We start from the raw sequence: 22,152 nt of genomic DNA on the forward strand, positions 1-22,152 counted from the left end.
CGGTTAATTTTAAGAGCTCTGTGTGTTTGATTTGTATTTAAGATTTTTACAATCCATATATAGGTTGATCTTTAATAACCATTTATACATTGCTTCTTTTTATATAGGTCATGTATTCTCCTGGGAGAGTAACAAGATTAAAAATAACAAATACAGTACAGAATAAATTAAAGTGCTTCAAACTGCATTACATAATTTCAGAAAATTGGTTTCACACTGAAACATTTAAATAAGAAAACCAAAAGATTTAAGGGGGAAAAAGCCACCTAATATATTTATTTGAGTTACAATTGTTTAGCAAGTTTTATTCTCAGCAGAGTGATAGTGGTGTCTGTTCACAGTGCTCCTTTAATGAGACAATTAATCTGGGTCAATGCACATACAATTACTATCTTTTCCTTTTCTTTCTTCAAAAAAGATAACGTTATTATCCTTTATTATGGATAGCATTTATAGCTAAATGTCAAAGAAGCATAGTGAAAGTAACTGCATATATACATATATATATAATGTCTCCAAACTCTTGTATATAAAATATTCTTATCACCTACAGTGCAATAAGTTCAGAGGCTATTATGGAATAGAAGATACCAAAATAGGGACAAATACATTCCTAATTACTTAAGATCATAGAAAGTGAGCTCTGTTTTCTGCTCTCAACTAAATGAAGGAGACATGATGCTATAGGATGTTTACTATTGTAGCTGATTCTGTTTGTTTCTGTGAAGTTTGTCATCACTGTTCTGGTACTGAGTCCTTAGGCCTTTTTCAATTTTTCTATTCGTGCATGAAAGGCCTCTTCCTGTATTTGCAGCTTTTCGTTTATCTCATTCTGTGAAGACAATCATAAAAAAGTGGTTATGATGGAGCTATCTTTTCCTGCACATTGTCTTTGTGGTTTTGACATACTATAGTGCCTAAAGACAGACATTATCCCTCACACACCTTCCTGTTTTGCAGACATAGTCATGTTTCAGCCTGTAGTGATGTGATAACACTTTCTCATATTTTTCTGCACATTCCCAATGTATAGCATGTGTGCTATGAACAGGAAGTGGTATTTGGACAGGCATTTTTCACATAGCCTTGTGTTGGAAGATAGGATACATTTATCTGTATTTTCAGACAGATTTTACCAATAAGCACCGAATCAGAATAAATGCTCCGAGCTCAGTTATTGCAGTGTCTGTTGACAATCCCCACCCCCAGCTCTTTACAATGGATGTTTTTGCTGTCTGGGTAATACATTTTAAATGGGATCACAAAAAATCTTCCGTTATGCGATAATAGCACAAATAATCTCACAATTAGAACAGTTTTCATAATTAGGAGTATCCATCGTACATTATAACCGGGAATCATGCCACTTGCTGGTATATAGTTTGGATAGGAGAAAATGTGATTGCCGACAGGTTTAGTGTTTGCTGTGACTGTGATAGCATTTAGCCTCTGGCACTGATAATCTGTAGACTAACATTGCTACCTAGACAATTTGAAGATCACTTTACATCACTTTAACATTACTATCCTGAAAATATCTTCTCTTTTCCATAAAATAATACGATAAAAAATACGTATAAAAACAATGGACTGCAACATGGTAAAATTGGTACTTTTTTAAGAGGATTTAAAAAAAGGTCTACAAGTCAATGAGAAGTGTTTTATACACATAAAGCAAAGTTCAGGTTATTAATGGCTATAACATAACTTGAGATCTTTTGGGTAACTATTTTAAGAAACTTATTATTTCAATTTATATAGAAGAAAATTTAAAATCAAAAGGAATTTTTGTCCAGGATATAGCTATTCTTCCATATGTATGTAACTACAATAGAAAGTTTTGGCATATCCACCTTGATAGCCTTGTGATAAGACTGGACTCTACTTTCATAGGTACCATTACTACCTTTCAGCATGATTTTGATAGAGAAGAAAAGAACACTATTTTAAGACTCTGGTGACCTACCATTAGTTTAATTATAGAGCACTGGGCAAGCCACTTTATTGTCTTACTTTAGTTTACATAAAAAAAAGTTTAGTCCAATGGGATTCTTCATATTACATGCTAGCTTTCTTAACCTCTCCATTTTCTCTGATGGTGGTGTGATCACAAGTGTTGAGTGCTTGCTTATTTGGTAGTGCAGTTCACCAGGGGTTCCACGTTAAGCTGTGGTGCACACACCCTTGGCTGCTGTGTTCACCAGGGGTTGGGTTATACTCCTTTAAGTTGTCACTGTGCCTTGGGCACGTGCTCATTGGGTGGGGCAAGTGGGGGGAGGTCACACTACTTTTTTGTGCTGCTCACATAAGTGCTTGTCACTTACGTGGCCAGAGTGCTCCCACATTCTTTTAGTTGTGGTGCTCCCACACACTTGGCAGTAGTTCAGTTGAAACTTACAGAGAGCAGGGCTGCCAGGAAAAACAACAGAGCTGCTACAATTGAGCTGGGTGATTTTGAGTCACACTGGAGATTGAACTTGTGTTTTCATGGGTGCAAGGCAGATGTTTTAGTCAATGAGCCATTTTCCAGAGCCCTCAGTGCTAGTTTATTAATTCCTAATTTCAACTCTTACTCACCAATGTGACAGTCATTGTGAAATGTGATATTGTGAAATTGTGAACTATTTCAAAAATGCTACTCCTCCTTTAATAAATTAATTTATGGCATATAACATATGAGATCATATAGGAATTGAAATGGTTTGAAGAAATCATCCTGCTGTATTTCTAAAGAATGAAAGCGGTGTTGCAACTAAACAATAGACTCTTTCCATTTCTAGTTAATATGTTCTAGAGCCACCAATAATCTCATTCTTTCTGGCTAAGGACAGATATACTATGATTTACCAGTCTCTGTTTAGCTGTCTCAACTGGATTTTCAGATTAACCCGAAGATCTTTCTGGAAATTCACTGAACCAGAATTCATTGACACAAGTGTGAACTTTGGAGGAAATGTACATCTCAGACTCTGACAAAGCAGAATTACATTGCAGATCTCTATGAGTACTTCCCAGAGTGGGAAATCCTTACCCCATGGAGTACTACAATAACATAGGGGGACAGCAAGTACTCATGAGTGCAATAGGGCCTCGGAGGATACCTTCTCTTTGTTCATTAAATAAAGTAGATTTCCAGTGATGCACAGTCTTATTTTTCTAAGAAGGTGAGGTAGAGCAAGTACATTTGGGAACCTCTGTGCTGGCTACAGTGTTCAATACTTCGGATTTGCTACCACTGGAAGAGTCTGGGTGAAAAGGGACTTGTCTATTCAATAGTAGGTTCTCACTGGGGCTGGCAATATAGTATAGTAGGTAGGGCATTTTCCGGGCACCTCATATGGTCCTGTGATACCTCCAGAAGTGATTCTTGAGCTTAGAGCGAGGTGTAAGCCCTGTGCTCCATCAAGTGTGGCTCCCACCCCCCCCCCCCCAGCACAAAGAACCACAACAACAGCAACAACAACAACAACAACAAAGAGTAGGTTTTCATCTGTCTGCCATGTTTCCTTATTATTTATTTCTTTTGGGGAGAGTTAGGGTCATACCCAGAGGAGCTCAAGGCTACTCCTGGCTCTGTGGCTCCATGGTCAAGGATCAAATTCCTGGCAGTGTTCATGGGACCATATACTGAAGATTGAACCTGGATTGACAGCATGTAAGAGAAGTGCCTTAGCCTCTGTAAAAATGCCTTTGAATAGGCAAGCTAACCAACAACCATTAGGACTGGGTATAGTCCTGTTTCCTGTTAAGAAAGACTGGAAAACTAAACACCTGGATTCAGTTGTTTCTCAATGACCAGTATATTGGGATAATATCAGTATCGATTTTTTAAATCTAATTTAACTTCATCTAATTTAACTTCACCTAAATATATATCTGGGACTCTTTGGCAGGCTTGTGGAGCAGGTGAGAGCCATCCCTACCCCCACGGACCCAGCCCTTGCAGTCAAGCTCCATTGCCCAACCACCGCCATGCTCCAGACCACTTTCCGGATGCTCAGGCCATGCCTCACACAAGAATGAAGTCCCATGGAACCCAGCTAATGCAGAACTTTGTGACCTTGGACGCTGGACTCAATGGGACCTGGAACAGAGATCCTCTGCCTGCTTCCCCCAGTCTCCAGTGACTCGGGGATCACACCCATAAGCCAAACTCTGCTGGCACCAGATAATCTCCTCATCGGCCACCCTCCAGAACTCATGGATGCTTCTTTCAGACGGGAGTATAAAAGGAGGCTCCCAGAACCATGCCACCAGACTTTGTGCCAGGCTGTGGGGTGGGTGAGAGCCCTCCCCACTCCAAGGGACCCAGCCCTGGCAGCCGACCTCCACTGCCCAACCACCGCCATGCTCCAGGCCACTTTCTGGACTGCAAAGCGGCCGTGTGACACAACATGAGACACTTCCTACCCATTTATGCCTCTCGGAGAGCCCAGTAAGCTACTGAGAGTATCCCGCCTGCATGGACAGAGCCTGGCAAGTTTCCTGCGGCGTATTTGATATGCCAAATACAGTTAACGACAATAGTTCTCATTCTCCTGGCCCTAAAAAAGAGCCTCCAATCATTGGGAAAAGATCAGTAAGAAGAGTCTGCTAAAATCTCTGGGCTGGGAGGAATAGTGACGTTACTGATGCCCGCTCAGTAATTTGATGACCAACGGGATGACAGTGATACAGTGAGAAATATATCTGAAGTTTTCAAGATGGCAAACTTCTGTCAATATTTTGACCTCATTAAACAATACTGCTTTGATAGGGCCAATAACAGCTAACATCGAATGTAAGAATGTAAGAATTTAGTGCAACCGTTTGTATTTCACTAAAAAAGTAATTCTTTAAACAAGTTAGAATTTGTTTCACTGGATATGACTTTTATTATGCAATACTTGTTGAAAAGAATATTAAAAAGATTGGAAGCAGTGTTGGTAGAGATGTGGTGAAAAAGCAACCCTCACTCACTGCTGCTAGGGATGTTTGTCAACCTCTTTGTAAAACACTATGCAAATTTCTCAAAAAAGAAAGGATAGAATTTCTATATATTACCCAGAAATTCGCTTCTTGGTATCTACTCTCAAAACACCAAAACATTAATTCAAAGAGACATTTCCACCTTTGTTCTTTGCAGCACTTACACAATAGATGGATTATGAAAATAAATGAAATTGACCACCAATAAAGAAGAATGGATAAGAAAGCTATAGTACATGTGCGAAGTGGAATACTACGAAGTCATATTAAAAGATGAAATCATAAAGTTCACATCAACTTAAATGAGACTGGAGGGCTCAACATCATTTTATGTTAAGTGAAATAAGTCAGAATAGAGAAAAATATAGGCTCATACAAAATGAAAATTGAAATAAATTTTTTTCTAATCTTTATTTAGGCACTCTGATTTATACCACTATCAATAATAATGTTCCCACTCCACACCAGTGTCAGCATCCCTCTACAATGTCTAAAGGTGTCCTCCCATCAACACCCATCCCACCATCTTGGCAAACTCATTTTGAAATTCAATTATTATAGCTTATGTCATGTTTGCAATATTGTTAACATTTATGGTTTTGAATGTGCACAGTTATCTTACTTCATTCCCACCAAAAGTGCCTAAGACCCTCGCCAATCTCCTTCTATTCCATCTAGTTCACCTCTTGATTTCCCCCCAAACCCAACACAGTACCCCCTTTTACTTGGCATTCTTGGATCTATGATCCAGGGTCAAGGGTTTGCCATCATTTGATACCACCATTCCCTTGCGTTGATTTTTAATATACAGAAAACAAGTGAGATCATTCTAAATCAGAGGTAAAATGATGTCGAGCCCTCCATTCTGTATAATTTTAATTAGCATTCTTTGACCAAGAAAACTTCTGCAGCACTGTCCTCCTAGTTGTTCATTGATGTGCTTGAGCGGGCCCAGTAACGTCTCCATTGTGAGACTTGTTGTTACTGTTTTTGGCATATCGAATACGTCATGGGTAGCTTGCCAGGATTTGCCATGTGGGCGAGATACTCTCGGTAGCTTGCCGGGCTCTCCAAGAGGGGCGGAGGAATCAAACTGGCCTCAGCCGCGTTGGCCCTGTGCAAGGCAAACGCCCTACCCACTGTGCTATCCTCAATAAATCCAAGAACTATGAGTCAACAGGGAAATCCAAGTGGATTAACATAAAAATAATAACGGTTTCACAATACTTTCCATTTTTACTTTGTATTTTAGAAAGTAAGACAGATCTGGGACAAAATTAAAGAACCTATGAAAAATTACACTTAAAATATGAATTTTTTAGTACTTTTTCCTCCAAAATTTATAATACAAGTTAAAGGAGAAAAAATTTTTAATAACTTGCAAACAGTAATCAGTAATTTGTTAAATATGCCTAGAGCAATTAACTATATCCAGAGGGTTTTATATGTTGATCCCTAATCTGAAGCTATCCCTTCAAAGAGACTCTTTTAGTCCATATCCAGGAACATGGACCAGAGATATAACAACAGAGATTGAGGCTCTTGTTTAGCAGATGGCTGACCCCAGTTCAGTATCCAGCACTACATACGGTCCCCAGATTGTAAAGCCAGGAGAAAATTCTTAGCAATGCTAGATGTACTTCACACTGTCCCTGCAAATAAATAAACCAAAAATTCAGGACCATGGAACGTGAGGTTTTTGAAATGAAAAGTAGGAGGAGAAATTTAGGTAAGCTTTGACTAATTATCCAACTTGGAATCTGAACAAGACAAAGTATAAACAGTGAAACACTGCTACACCAGAGGAGTATGACAATTCAAAATTGTCTGGTGATATTAGATAATATGTTATTTTTATTAACAAAAATGCAATAAGAATTGGAACCAGCTCAAGGTCTCCATTTGGGCTTTTCAAAAGTTTCTAACTCTGGGTAATAGAAAGGTGACTTTGTCTTTCTGTGACTGACACAGAAAATAAAAGTTTTAATTCATATGTCAAGGAAATGACTAACAATTGAATGGAATTTACTATGATTAATTGAAGAAAATATGTAAAAGGATTTGCTATATTGAGACACAGTAGAAGACTATATAATAACTTTTATTGGAAAAAAGCCAGTGATTAAGCTTATGTTCATCTACCCATTAAATATGAAAATTATTATGTAACCTGAAAGATTTATATTTCTTAACTCTGGCTCAAGCATGATCTATACCTAATTACATTTAGATGAGCCAGGTAGCGAACTTTCAGTTCTAGAAAGGATGACTTGGGAAAATCATACATACATATATTAGTCATATTTTTAACTTTTAAAAATGTATCTTTTAATTTAAAACTGTTAAGGGCTGGAGCGACAGCACAGCAGTAGGGCATTTGCCTTGCGTGCAGCCGACCCAACTGACCTGGGTTCAATTCCTCCACCCCTCTCAGAGGACCCAACAAACTACTGAGAGTATCTCGCTCAAATGGCAAAGCCTGGCAAGCTGCCCGTGACATATTCAATATGCCAAAACACAGTAACAACAAGTCTCACAATGGAGACGTTACTGGGCCTGCTCGAGCAAATCGATGAACAATGGAAGGACAGTGACAGTGACATACTTTAATTGAAATTTTATTAATTGACTTATCATTTATTTAAAATATTATATGCCTTTTGGGAATACAGCTTCGCACATCTATATATATAAAAGCTTCACCATATCTATCAATAAAGATCTAGTACCATTCCTAATATTATATTGATCCCCTACCTTTTTATTTCTACCCCAAATATCATCCCTCTAAGGGAACCACCATATACTTTTCTTATAGAATCAAGCACTTAACATATTTTTATTATTCCTTTTATTATTATTGCTTTTGTTTATTATATTTAACATATAAGAGAAAGTATCCAGTAATTGTCTTTCACTTGCTCATTTCAATTTCATATGGAATCCAGCATTCTATTTGTGTAGTTGCAAAAGGCATGATTACAAATTTTTAAATAGTTGAGTAGCACCCTAAGACCTACAGACACCATTTCTTTATCAGTTACCCATCAATGGACATTTAGGGTTTTTTTTTGTTTTGGTTACAGTCAACAACGCTGCTATGAGCATAAGGCTGCATATCTCTTTTGAATGATTGCTTCAATTATTTTTTTGATAAATGCCTAGGAGTTGTATTTCTGGATCAGATGGTATTTATGTACTTTTCTTTTAAGGTATCACATACTATTTGCCATGAGTCTGTGCCAATTCCCACCTAATTCCAATGATAGAATGTTTCTTTTCCTTACCCCATAACCAACAATGATTTTGACCATTCATTTTTACATAGCCAAATTCTCACGGGTGTGAAACATTGTCTCAGTGTGATTTTGCCTCACTTTTTTCTAACAAGAGATTGTGAGTGTCTCTTCATGTTCCTGCTGGTCACTGGCATATTTTTTTTTTGATTCATGTCTTTTGTCCATGTAAAAAAATGTGTTATTTATTCTTTTCATTGTTGAATTGATGAATTCTTATATATTTTGGTTATTAATCCCTTATGTGAGGAATCAATGTGTAAAAATATTTTCTCAGACAGCACATTACATGATTATTTTTGTGGAGGTTTCTTTAGATATACAAAAGCTTTCTAATACCATACTGTCTCATTTATTTATATTGAAATTTATTTTGCAATTGAAGTTGATTGCCTGGTATATCTCTGTAGTCATTGTCCATAAGGATATCACCTTTGTCTCCTTTCTTGTGTGTCTTTTCAGGTTTTAATGTTTTAGCCTTTAATTCATTTTGATTTAATTTTTGTCTATTTTACTAAATAATTACTGTCTTATTTTTTTACATATGGTTGCCCAGATTTTCCAGCATGACTTGTTGGCAGGTTTTGCTTTGCCTTACCATGGTTATAGCTTTTATTTCCCCCCTGTAAAGTCATTGTCCATATATATGTGGCTTTGTTTCTGGGTTCTTAGATACTCAATTGGTCGTATGTTTTTTACTCAATAGCAAAAATACTTTTATCATCACCACTCAATAGTATAAAGTCAAGAAATGAGCTACCTCTAACTTTATTACTTTCTTTTGTCCAGAGTTGCATTGAGTATTTAGAGTCTTCTGTATTTCTATATGAAGCAGTTAGGCAGGCAGATGGGCAGGGAAGGATAAAACCAAGAGCCCTAAGGCCACTAAAAACCCACCTCATGGACCGACAACTGTGGCCCAATAAGATCTTTATCTGGCACCAACACAGACTCAGAGAAAGTTGAACTCTCCCTCAAGAGAAGCTCCAGCAGGAGCAAAGGCCGGGAAACGAATGCCAAAGAAGCCGATCCACTACTCCCAGCTCTACTCTCATGGAATCTTCCTAGGAACAGACTGTTCCTTAGGTAGAAAGCCCCACATGGGGCAGCTAGGGAGTAGTCCATAAAAGCCAACTTGAACAAAGGAAGCGTGTGCATCTGCCGGGCTTACTGCTTCTGCTCACTTGTTGCCAAGTGCGGGTGTGTGGTGACTGAGCATATGTGTCACCTGCATCCCCCCCTCTGGAGAGGTGTGCTTTCTTACTTTCCTATCTAATCCTGGGGCTCCCTCTCTCCTCCCCAGAGAAGCCTGTGTTGTCTTGAGCATGCTACCTCTCTCTCTCTCTCTCTCTCTCTCTCTCTCTCTCTCTCTCTCTCTCTCTCTCTCTCTCTCTCCTTCTACTTCTCTGCTCATCTACTCTTGAAATTCTTTTCTGTGAGGGAAAGGTGAGAACATGGAAGTCCTGGGTCAGGTCTAGGGCTGACGATCCTTTCCTGCAAGAAGCGAGGCTCACAGCCAACTCTTATAAGTACTAGATTTCCCCAGCAGGCAGCGGTGGATAGAGAGTGGCAGACTCCCTTCTGGAGTCTGCCTCCTCTCTGCTTCCCACTTCAGAAGTTAACCCCCCACCAACTCCCTGTGTTCCTTCTTTCCCACCCCGCATTAGGGGCAGCACATAATTTTTCAATTGTTGCTTTCATTTCCTTGAAAAAAAAATAGCACTGTGGTTTTACTATTTTGTGGAATGTGTAAACTGCTAGACATTTTGTTGAATGTGTAAATTGCTTTAGGAAGGCTGGTCATTTTAACAAAGTTTAACCTTTCAATCTGGGTTGATTGATCTTCCACCCAGATCCTCCAAATTCCAGTAGGCGGGGGTCACACCCACCACCTGGCCCCCTGGGGCAGTGTAATCCCATCAGCGGCCAAGACTCAGAGACTATAAAATACAGATCCCGGAACCGCACGGCCGCATTCGCGGCTGCGCGACATCTTAACACAACTTTTTTTTTTTTAAAGACATCTTATTGTCTTATTTCTACTTTGGACAAACTTGCAGGCTATCGAATGTAGCCTGCCCACAGGGCAGAGTCTGGCAAACTCCCCGTGGCGTACCAAATATGCCGATTACCAGTAACAATGATGGGTCTCATTCTCCTAAATAGCCTTGAATATAATCTCAGGGCTAGGATGAAAGAGACGTTACTGGGGCCTGCTCGAGACAATCGACGAATAACAGGATGATGAAAATGAAAAAAAACCTTTCAATGCATGAACATGGAATGCTTTTTTACTGGTATTGGAATTTTGCTCTTATATTGACTTTTACCGTTTTTATTTCTGTGCTTGTGAATGATCTGTTCGAACTATCTCTTTCTTTCTGGTTCAATTTTAAAAGTTTATAAATTTTTAAAAAGTTTAAATTTCTTTGTAGGCTGCCAAATTTGTTTGCATACATATATTCATGGTGGCCTCTTGCAATATTTTGCATTTTTGTTATAATTTTGTTTCATTCATTCTGATTATTTTGATTAGAGTTTTTTCAAAGCCAGCTACTTAAGTTGATTTATTTTGTTTATCATCTCAAAGAATGGTTTTTGTTAATCTTTAATATTATCCTCTTGGTTTCTATTTGCGGTAGGGCATTTGCCTTGCACGCAGTCAACATGGCTGACCCGAGTTCGATTCCTCCGCCCCTCTCGGAGAGCCCGGCAAGCTACCGAGAGTATCTCGCCCAAACGGCAGAGCCTGGCAAGCTCCCCGTGACGTATTCGATATGCCAGACACAGTAACAACAAAGTCTCCAATGGAGACGTTACTGGGCCCGCTCGAGCAAATCAATGATCACGGGAGGGCCATTTATTTATTCCATCATTTTTATTGTCACTCCTTCACCTGATTTTTAATTTTATGTGTTCTCCTTTAAGCTATATATTGGTTTTGGCTCTGTGCTCAGGGACCACTTTTGACAGTCTTCTGAGGGATCATATGCAGTACCAGGATTTGAACTGGGTTGGCCACATGCAAGGCAAACACCTAAACCCTTGTGCTATATCTCTGGCCATTCTTCTTTTTCTAGTTCCTTCACATGTAAAGGTTCAATTGTTCATTTGGAATTTTTCTTACTTATTTGTGTGGCTTTATAATAATACTATTTTCCTGTTACAGGATACAATGAATAATATAATACTGTAGAACCTAATATTAAAAAAATTCAGTGACTACTTAAATATGTATTGTTCACTACATTGAACATAGCTTTGGTAAAGATCTTTTTAATACTGTGGGCCTGCAAACAATTCTATTACTGTCTGGTAGTTCCTCAGCAATCATTGTAAAGCTGCAGGATCGCAAAGGAGCCCAAGGCCATGATTATACATAAACTATATTTAGATGAAATGTTATCAAATCTAAAAAGGAGATATGCCCTAAACTCAGCTTAATTCAACTGCACTCTGCCCTTCTACACAGTAACCAGTTATTACATTCATAGGGTTGTTAACAATAAAGCTTTGTGTAAAACGTGTTCTTCCACTATTTCTGGTAAACAATAAACACCCTTTATTACACCAAGGACTTTGGCTGATTCTGTTGGCACCAAATCATTAAACGTTCATGTAAATACTGCGTTAACATTTGACGATTAAACAAGTAACAAGGTATGTTTATGCCAAAGAAATCTTTTGCTCTTTCTAAATCAGTTGTTAATACAGTGTCCTTTTTATATATAGTCTCATGTTCAGATAACAACTAAAATTTCCCCTTAGACTCATTGATATTTTAAACATGCCTGTAATGTCCTACTGACTCATTGCAGTTGCAACACAATTATAAATCTTCTCAAAATACACAATTCACTATTAACCACCATTTTCCTGGGACATGATGCAAGTCTTTGTGTTTGGGGGCAGCAAAAATTGCATAAATAAGCATACAGCAAAGCAAACTGATACACACTGGCATATTACAGCACAGTAATACCACTGGGATGGCCACTGCAATCGCTGTCTTCATGCAGCCATCTGTGTAAACTGCTCAGCTGGTCGTGGTATGTAAAACCAGCAACTATCTGAAAGGGAGTTCAAAGATTTAAAAGACTCTTTAGAAGTTTGGTGATTGCTCTAATTGAGCTGAGAATTAAGATTTGATCTTCAGTGTTTACTATTTGGAAGTGCACTCCAATTATTCTTGCATAAGCAATTGTTTACAGTGTGACAAGGCACAAAATCTTTTTTTTTTTTACTTTTTTTTATTAATGAAACACCATGAGGTACAGTTATAGACTTATAAATTTGACAAGGCACAAATTCTTTACTGTGTTTATTCTTTGAGTTTCAATCCTGAATGATTTTATAAACTGATAATACAACCACACTCTGTGCTGTTGGCAAATCTATTTTGTGTTCTTATTGAATCTCAGATGACTCAACTGAGAATTATGTAGAGTTGTTAAATTGAACTCCTCCATCATAAGAATCACTCTTGCTAGCTGAGAGTAGGTAGTGTTACAGGCATTAAAGTTGAGGTTGGATAATTAACTAGTAATAAAATAAGTGAGAACATATCAAGCTTGAGTACCTTGATGTCGATTAAAATGTCATCTGTGACTTGACCCAGCAGTGATTTTATATCTTCAATCGTGAAATCAGCTAAAAGATCTTTTTCTGAAGTGTCAGCTTCTAACTGGGATTGCGCAAGTTGTTGTTTTTGATCCAAACTCTGGAATATTGAAAGTAAAGAACATCTTGTGATTTCTGGGATTTTAAGCAATATATACATATATATGAACTTCTGGTGGATATGTTTTATTAGGAATGAGGTAGGTATGGAGGAGAATTCTGATATGACATTTTCTACAATTTTCATTATTTGTCATTCGTCATCACAGAACAAATGGTATTCAGCAATGCCTACTTTGGCAAAGTGAAGGTGAGTTTGGGAAAGCTGAACTGGAAGTGACTAAAAATACTGGACATCAATCAGTTGGTCTATCCATGAAATAAGCTAAAAATGTCTAGATAGAAAAAAATCACAGGGAAAGACAACAGGAAAGTATTCGATTATTTTCTTCCCACTCCTATAGAATAATGCTAAGGTAGGCTGACTTTAGGGACAAAAGGAAACATACCTCAATTTCTTTATCCAGTGTTGGTTGTGGCTCTATGAAAGTTGAATAAATATCAAATGAAATTCCTTCTTCTAAAGGATCAGGGTAAGGAAAACCTGAAGACTTGACAACCTCTATTACTTGCTAGAAGGAAAAGAAATCATTGTATTATCATGGCCAAGGTTTAGGAGTGATGTGTGTGTGTGTGTGTGTGTGTGTTTATATTATATCAGGTTCAAAGTATAATATCTTTAAATAATCTTGTTATTCATTTCCTCAGAATTCCTGAAACCACTGCCATCTTATTTTTGTAGTTTTTTTTGTATTTCATATATGGTAATTAGCATTTTATCCTTCCCACTGTATTCTTCTCTTTCTGTATTATTTGGTTTAGGATTTCGTTTTCTATTGTTCTAGTCTTTGTTTCTTGCATGATTGTTCCCCTTTTCATGACTACAAACTGTCTGATTGAAGAGACCATATTTCAGATCTCTTCATATCTTCTCCAGGTCTGACAAAGGGTTGGGTGCTTAAAACATTGAATAACAATACAATTTTCTTATTACTCAGCAGAGCGTAGCTATCTTGAATGCAACAGTGAAGTGGTCACTCTAAACTCGAAGATAAAAATAAGGGCTCTAAACGTTAATGTATAAAGCCAGTAAACTGTTAGAGAGATTTGCAAAATAAGCCCAAACCACTGAGGATAAAGAAGATTTCACTATCAGCATTTGACATTTCTGTAATAAGAAGATACCAAGCAAAGACTTCTGGTGAATTGGTGGAATAGACAAAGCTTTCTACTAAAGTACAACCAGAAGTCAACTGTATATCACAGAAAAATCATTACTCACTAAAATCAGGTATACCCGAGAGATACAAGTGTTTGAATATATGAAGAGGCAAGATCATGGCACATAAAGGAATCAGAAATGAGATCAACTGGTGAAGAGATCACCAAAAGGAACATTGCCCAGTGGCTCTCATTACTGTGGGCAGACTTAACTCAATAGAAGAGGGACAAGACTACAGAAATGACAGTTCACCAATCAAACTTAGGTAAAAGATTGCACTTTTAATATTAATGAAAGTTGGAGAAAAATTAAAACTGAAAGACAGAAGTCCTGGTATTTTAAGCTACCTACTTAACTATGTAAAATCCTCATCCCTGCCCTCTGCCAAGGAACAGCTCAGTCTTCTGGTCATAATCTAGACAAGACTGTAAGGCAGAAAATTAGTAGGAATAGGGAACCAGAGTGACTGCAGAGACTCAGGGATAGTGTGCAACATTCTCAGCTTGAACAACTCCCCAGACCATATCAATAATTTGGGCGATAAATTAAGGTTTGCAATCTCCTTTTTTTTGCTATCATATTTCCCCCCATCCCACAAAGTCACAGAAACAAACGACAACTCCATCGTTAAATCCACAGCACCATCTTCAGGAGAGTAAAAAATGCTGGCCCCTTCTGCTAGCAACCATTGCAAAAATAATAAGATGGCCTTCCTTAAAGAAAAACATAAAACACATTCCTCTATCAAGCTTTTCATTAGACTTCTCAGCAAAAAGCCTACAGGCTAGAAAAAAAAGTAGAATGACATAGACTCATTACAAAGACAAAAACTACTAGCCACAAACAACCCATCCTGCCAAATTATCATTCAAATATGACAGAGGAACAAAGGCTGTTTTCAGATAAACAAAAGCTCCATGTTTACACCACCTAACCTGTTCTACAATACATGTTGAAAGGAATTCTACATGTAAAGAAACAGACAACCAGAACAATTTGAGCAAGGGGAAATAATAAAAAAAATGTAGCTAAAAATAAGTGATGTGAAACAACAACCAAAGTTTAGGAGGAGGAATAAAACTACTAAACTAGTAAAGGAAACTGTGTCAATAGTAGTATAAGAAAGACTTTTTTAGCTATAGAAAGTAATATTAAATGCCCATGTTGATGCAAAACAAAAATCAAAAACATTTACAATTAGAAAAGAAATTAAAGAAATGGAGAGTTGTTGTTGTAAGCATCCTCGTGAAAAGTTAGAAACAAATGTATGTGGAAAAATAAAAATAAATACAAAATAGTGGGTAGGGAGACAGTTCCAAGAGTTAGTGTGCAAGTACTGCGTGGAAAGTGCCTAGGTTTGATCTTTGTCACTGCATGGTTCCCAGAGCACCACAGGGAGCAGACTTAGAGCAAAGACCAGCCCCTAGTACTTCTCAGTAGAGCCCCAAACTCAACCCCCAGTCCCCCCAAAAAAGAAAAGAAACACAAAAATATATTTTAAAAAATCTAGAAAATTACCATAAGTAAAACCCACACATTCCCCAAAGATAAATAATTACACTAAAAGTGAATGCTGTGAACTCATCAATCAAAAGATATGAAGCGCCTGGATGGACATAAAACAGGATCCATCTGGACTACGAATATACAATACAATCTCACAATAGTTAAAAAGAAAAACAAAAACTCAGAAGACTAGAACAAGGTGTTTCAAGTCAACAATGCAAAGTAAAGAACAAGAACTGCCATTATCATTTCTAATAAAACACATTTATTTTTAATTTTTATTATTTTATTTATTTATTTTGTAATTAAATCACTAAGAGATACAATTCTAAAGCTTTTGTGATTGGGTTTCAATCATACAATGTTCCAACACCCATCCTTCCAGCAGTGTACAATTCCTACCACCAATATTACCCATATTTCCCCTGCCACCCCCCACCCCTGCCCCTAGCCTGCCTCTATGCCTCTATGGCAGGCACTTTTCTCTCTCTCTCTCTCTCTCTCTCCTTTCTCCCCCCGCCCCGCCCCTACTTTGGGCGTTATGGTCAGCAATACAGATTCTGAGAGAACATCATGTTTGATTTTTCATCCACTTTCAGCACACATCTCCCATCCAGAGCAATCTCTTTCAACAATCATTGTCATAATGGTCCCTTCTCTATCCCAACTTCCCTCTCACCCAGCCCTTGATACAGGCTTCCAAATGTGGACCATTCATCCTGGCCATTATTTCTACTGTCATTCGGCATTAGTCTCATACGGTGATTTTTTTTCAATATATGACAAGTGAGTGCAGTCATTCTTTGTCCCTCTCCTGACTTATTTCACTCAGCATGATACTCTTCATTTCCATCCATTTAAAAGTATATTTTATGAATTCATTATTACCTAACAGCTGTATAGTATTCCATTATGTAGATGTACCACAGTTTCTTTAACCAGTCATCTATTCTTAAGCACTTGGTTTGTTTCCAGATTCTGGCTGAGAACAGTTCATTGTGCTGCAATGAACATACAAGTGCAGGTGTCATTTCTTCTGTTGATTTTTGCACCCTAGGGGCATATTCACAGAAGTGGGATTGTTGGGTCATATGGAAGCTCAATTTCTAGATTTTTGAGTAATGCCTTATTGTTTTCCAAAAAGGCCAGACCAGTAGGCATTCCCACGAGCAATGAATGAAAGTCCCTTTCTGCCTGCATCTGTGTAGCACTGTTTGTTCTTATTCTTTTTGATGTGTGTTAGTCTCTGTGGTATAAGCTGATTAATACCATTAATACCATTGTTGTATCTGAATTTCTTCGTTGAGGAAGTTTCTGTTTATTTTTCTCCATTTTTGATGGGGTCAGAGGTATTTTCTTATAAAGTTCTACAGGACCTTAATATATCTTGGATAGTCACTCCTTAACTGATGGGTATTGAGTACTAAAAAGGGTAATAACAGACAAAGATGGATATTGATCAAGGGGTCAATCCAGCAGTCAACTATTATCTACCCAATTATCTACCTATATGCACCCAATGTGGGGTTATCCAGATATGTGAAATGATTGTTACAGAGCTTAAAGGATAAACCAACAGCAACTCAGTAATTGTAGGGGAACCCAACCAACCACTTATAGAAATGAACCCAGCATTATATGAAAATAACACAGAAAACTACAACCCCAAATAGGAATATATATATATATATATATTCTGGTCACATGCACATAGATCATTCTCAAAGATATGATATAATATATAATATGAAGATAAAAGAAATCTCAATATGTGAAGACTGCAGTCATACCAGCATCATTCCTGAACAAGAGCATATGAGGCTAGAAATCAACCTCCCCTAAAAAAAAACAGGGGCAGATAGTGGAAGGAAGGGAAACCCTATGAGCAGCCTCTCTAGCAAGACTCTCATGGTGGAAGAAGCAGGTTCCAGACCTTAAATGGAGTTGCTTCTGGGAACTCCACAGGATTCAGGAGCCTTTCCTGAGATAGAATTGGATTAGGAAGAGAGTGCAAATTGTGGCAAGACAAAGAAGGGAAGCACAGGCAACTGAAGAGAGATAAGGGGACCAAGAGGCTTTAAACCAGTAATGGATCAAGTATGTGGTGAGGAGGAAAAGAAGACAAAAATCCTGGAGAGTGGAGAGGAGAGGGGCGAAGGGAGGATGACTCAGGAGAAATGGGTCAGGATGGGAGAGCAGATTCCGTGTAGTCGAGGTATGAGTTTTTTGCCTTTGTTGCCTCTGGCAGCGTGGCTGGTAGTAAGCGTGGTCCTTTGAGGGATGAACCTCCCTCTCCACCACATCTCCAACCGCCACCAGGTGAACAACTCAGAGGACAGATCCTTGAAATCAGACTTGCCCACACTCAATCAAAACTCCTCCTTGCCTCACCCGGTTTTTCAGGTCTAGCTGTGTCAAGCCCAACCTGCTGTTAAGCCCAACTTGCTGTGAAGCCCCAGTTGCGCACTGAGTTCAGTGGGTACAAAGTAAGACTTGTTGATTTAGCCCTACTTAGCATCCTGGTCCCTGGTGGTGCAGCTGAACTTTCCAGCCCAGTCTGGCTCAACTCACCAAGTCTATAATCAAGATCGCAAATCTAATGTGCCTCAGTTGGCCAGATTTCCTGTCAGTCAAATAAAAACACCTCCCACTGGGTGTGTAGGTGTCAGTTCTAGTCCAATGTATTCGCCCCCCCCCCCCACCCGCCCCCAACTGACACTTGAAAACCAGCAAAAGAACTTTCATCCCAATTCAAGGAATGCAGACCCAGACTGGTGGATAGCAGTTAGCAAGCCATTCATATCTATCTACTATATGGGCTCTGGAAGCTGGGGACATTTCTAATATGGAGCCCAGTCACCCAAAGCTGTAAGAACTTTGGTGTAGAGCCATCTTTGGTTACACAGGAGCTGGAACTCTTTGGCAGCTGCACTGGTCCTTCCAAGCTGGTGAAAGGGCTTCGGCAAACCATCATGAAACCAGTACAGATCTGTTTTCAAACTCAATAAAACACCACCATGGAATAGGAGTTGTGATCATATCCCCCAAAACAAAACATATGACTAAACTGTGCATATAGTTTAGTGCAGCACTACTCTGCCATTAAAAAATAGATGAAATTGTGCTATGTGGGACCAAATGGATAGCTCTAAAGGTGATCACGCCAAGTGAAATAGAAACGGAAAGATGGTTTCACTCATATGTGGAATAAGATTACTAAAGCAAATGGACTGGCAAGAAAGGAATAAACTAGATGCCAGTATTGGTAAAAACACAGTAGCTTTAAGAATGAAAGCAATTATAGTGAAGACATGAGGAGAGGGATCTTTTAAGGTGGTGGGAAAACACTGGAACTTTGAAGGTGATAGCACTGCTCCTTAATTTGTTCGAGTGGGCACCAGTAACATCTCCATTGTGAGACTTGTTCTTACTGTATTTGGCATGTCGAATACGCCACGGGTAGCGTGCCAGACTTCATTATGCAGGCGGGATACTCTTGGGAGCTTGCCGGGCTCTCCGAGAGAGATGGAGGAATCAAACCAGTGCGGGCCGCGTGCAAGGCAAACACTCTACCCATTGTGATATCATTCCAGCCCTTAAAGGTGATAATAGTAACAATTGTATAGATATAGAAGTATGATGCTAAATCCCTAAAATTAAACATTTGTAGTAATAAATCAACAACAATATATAGATCTTGAAAGGAAGCAAATCAGAAGGGAGATAATGATTTCTCAGTGGCTGAAACACTACTACTACTACCACTACTAATAAAGAAAATCAGAAATAAAATAAACCAATTTAAGTAGTGTCCACCCTATCACTACTTGGGGAAGATAAAAAGGCAATGAGGGTGCCAATGGTATTAAACATCAGAAAAATTCAATTAGTTCCTTTGGTTCTGATGCCATTTTTAAGTAGGAACATTTGGTCATAATTTGACCTCTAATCTCTACTAATACATAAAGACATACTAATTCATGTTTTCATTTCTAATATATCCCTCACTGGAGTTCAACAAAGGGCTGCCAGAGTTTAAACAGTAATCTCTTTGGAACTAGAGAGATAGCAGGACAGTTAAGGTGCTTGTCTTATGCATGGCTAATCAGATTTAATTCTCAGTACCTCATATGGTCCCCCAAGTACTGCCAGGAGAATACCTGAGCATTGAGCCAAGAATCAACCCTGAGTGCCACCAGTGATGACCCAAAAATAAAAATAAAAAGCCTGTCATAAATAGTAATCTCTCATAAACTTATTTTTTGTGGTCCTGACATATAGCCCCACTGTGTGCTGAGAATGTCAGCATAGAGTGGGAAGGCCCTTGAATTACAGCTTTGAAACAAAACTCTGGAAATGCATAAATTCTCCAAATAACTAAGCCTGGAAAAACCCTAAAATCACCATACTTTTATTTACAAGTCCATACTTTCATTTATAACTTTGTTACAATATTTGAAATATATGTAGATCATATTATTTCATTACTGAACTATTGTTACTTATTTAGGTATTGAAATGTACTAGGAAGTAAACTATTGCTTGGTCACACCAATGTGTCTTTGTTGTATTTTCTGACTAAACCTGACAGTGCTCAAGGGCTGCTCCTGGCTGCTGCATGGGGGTCACTTAGGTAGTGGTCAGGGGACCACATGGTCCTGGGGATCAAATATGTAGCTCTAGCCATGCAAAGCATACACTCAAGCCCTCTGAGCACATACCAATGTGTTTTTATTTGAATTTCATATTAATTTGATTTTACAAGATTATACACATACGTACACTACATCTACGTATATAAACATATATATGTATACATACCAAAGGACTGAAATGTCTGAAACTGGCATTCAAAACATTTGAGATCAAGACATTAAATGTTTGACTTCAAGTTAAATCATTGCTTTCCTTATTGATTAACAGAGGTTAAAATCCGGTACGCCAGCTTCTTGGCCCGATGTACTTTTCAGCAAAATATAATAGGTCATCCTTTGTTATGCCTGGAAATTATTAAGTATTTAATCTATGCTCTGTTAGGTGACATCATTCCTGAATGCTAATCCTGGCTATATGTTTAGTTGATGAGATATTAATCAAAATAGAATATCAGGAAACTCGTCAGAATGAAATTTTTTTCTCATTACACTAACAGGTCATGTTTTCCCTCTAAAAAGAATATACTAGCGTAGTAAATTCCATTTTCAATTTCTCATAAAATTATTTGTACATTTTAAAGCTATTGTTCTTAATCCTCCCACACTTTGTATTGCTCTTTATTTTACCAAGCTAAGAAGATGAAACAGCTAAATATTCAGGCAAAATAAATAAGCTGCATGTAGGAATCCAGAATCAAGAGAAGATGATGAAGCATTTGCTCAGTAATACAGACTTTAATAAATAAATACAGACTGAATTGTGGTACATTAGGGGTAAAACAGTGACAAAAGAATAATGATAGGCAATATATGGAATTTTCCACATTTGCATTGAGAGAGTATGCATGTGCTCATGTCCAAAAACAAAGCATTTTGTCTGAATGAAACAGAAATTCCTCTTGTTTTGCTAATACACTTTGCCACACAAGTCTAGGACTTTGTGCAAATTTCTGTTGTAGTGCCTGGTGGAAACTCTTACTAGCTTACCTGCCCGTCCTGGGATAACAGATTCTATCTGCCAACCTGTAGCCTTGCAGTTAAATGCAAGGAAATATTTGTGCTCAAGCCTGTCATTTCATACCTTCCCACACCTGTGGTCTGTGCCTATTTATGAGGCTCTTGTAAATTAGTTGCTCTGTGTGTGTGTGTGTGTGTGTGAGAGAGAGAGAGAGAGAGAGAGAGAGAGAGAGAGAGAGAGAGAGAGAGAGAGAGAGAGAGACTGAGAGAGAAAGAGGGAGAGAGAGAGGAGAGAGGGAGGGGAAGAAAGAAAGAGAGATAGAGAGCAAGAGAGCGAGAGCCTATGTATGTGTGTGTGAGTGCGGGTGAGTGTGTAACGCCTCAACTCCACACCATCTTTCTTTGGCAGAGTGAAACTCCCATTTATCCTCAAAACCGGAAGTGCTGACTAAGAACTGGCTTTCTGCTCCCCCTCCCATACCCCTAGATTTCCATGAGTAACGCTCAAAAAGTTATTCTTTAGACTTAATCTGTGCACAAAACTGGGGGACTGGGGGACGAGCATTTATTTTCTTGGGGGTCTTTTGCATATTCTCCTTGAACTAAGCCTTCGCCAGGTTTTTCTTCGTTATGAAGAATTAGATTTGACTGTTAGAAAGATGCAGTAAGGGAAAGAAATGTCCCTTGTTCAGATGAGAGTAAACATAATAATTTCATTAATAATAGGCAGAATGTGAAATGTGTAATTTGAAATTAACACAGTACCCAGAAGGATCACAGTGATTTTTCCTCCACTACTTTTTAAAAGTAGCTTTAAAAATATGTTTAAGGAAAATTAGAATCAATAATTGTGGTGAGAGCACAGAGT

General features: G+C 38.3%; 1 protein-coding gene across 2 annotated transcripts in view; it reads right to left on the reverse strand.

Annotated features, from left to right (window-relative positions):
- Positions 1-563: 563 nt before the first annotated feature.
- Positions 564-22,152, reverse strand: part of CABCOCO1 (ciliary associated calcium binding coiled-coil 1) — a 139,921-nt gene continuing 118,332 nt past the window's right edge. The window contains exons 5-7 of one of the 2 annotated variants that reach the window (XM_056107952.1): positions 13,394-13,516; positions 12,844-12,984; positions 564-832 (exon numbers count right to left, since the gene is read on the reverse strand). In XM_056107952.1, coding sequence (XP_055963927.1) covers positions 758-832; positions 12,844-12,984; positions 13,394-13,516 — 339 coding nt within the window. In that variant the 3' untranslated portion in view covers positions 564-757. The remainder of the gene's footprint in view (positions 833-12,843; positions 12,985-13,393; positions 13,517-22,152) is intronic. The other variant, XM_056107953.1, reaches the window with a different exon arrangement.

Source organism: Sorex fumeus, unplaced genomic scaffold, assembly GCF_029834395.1.
Source record: "Sorex fumeus unplaced genomic scaffold, SorFum_2.1 ptg000183l, whole genome shotgun sequence".
NCBI classification, from domain to species: Eukaryota; Metazoa; Chordata; class Mammalia; order Eulipotyphla; family Soricidae; genus Sorex; species Sorex fumeus.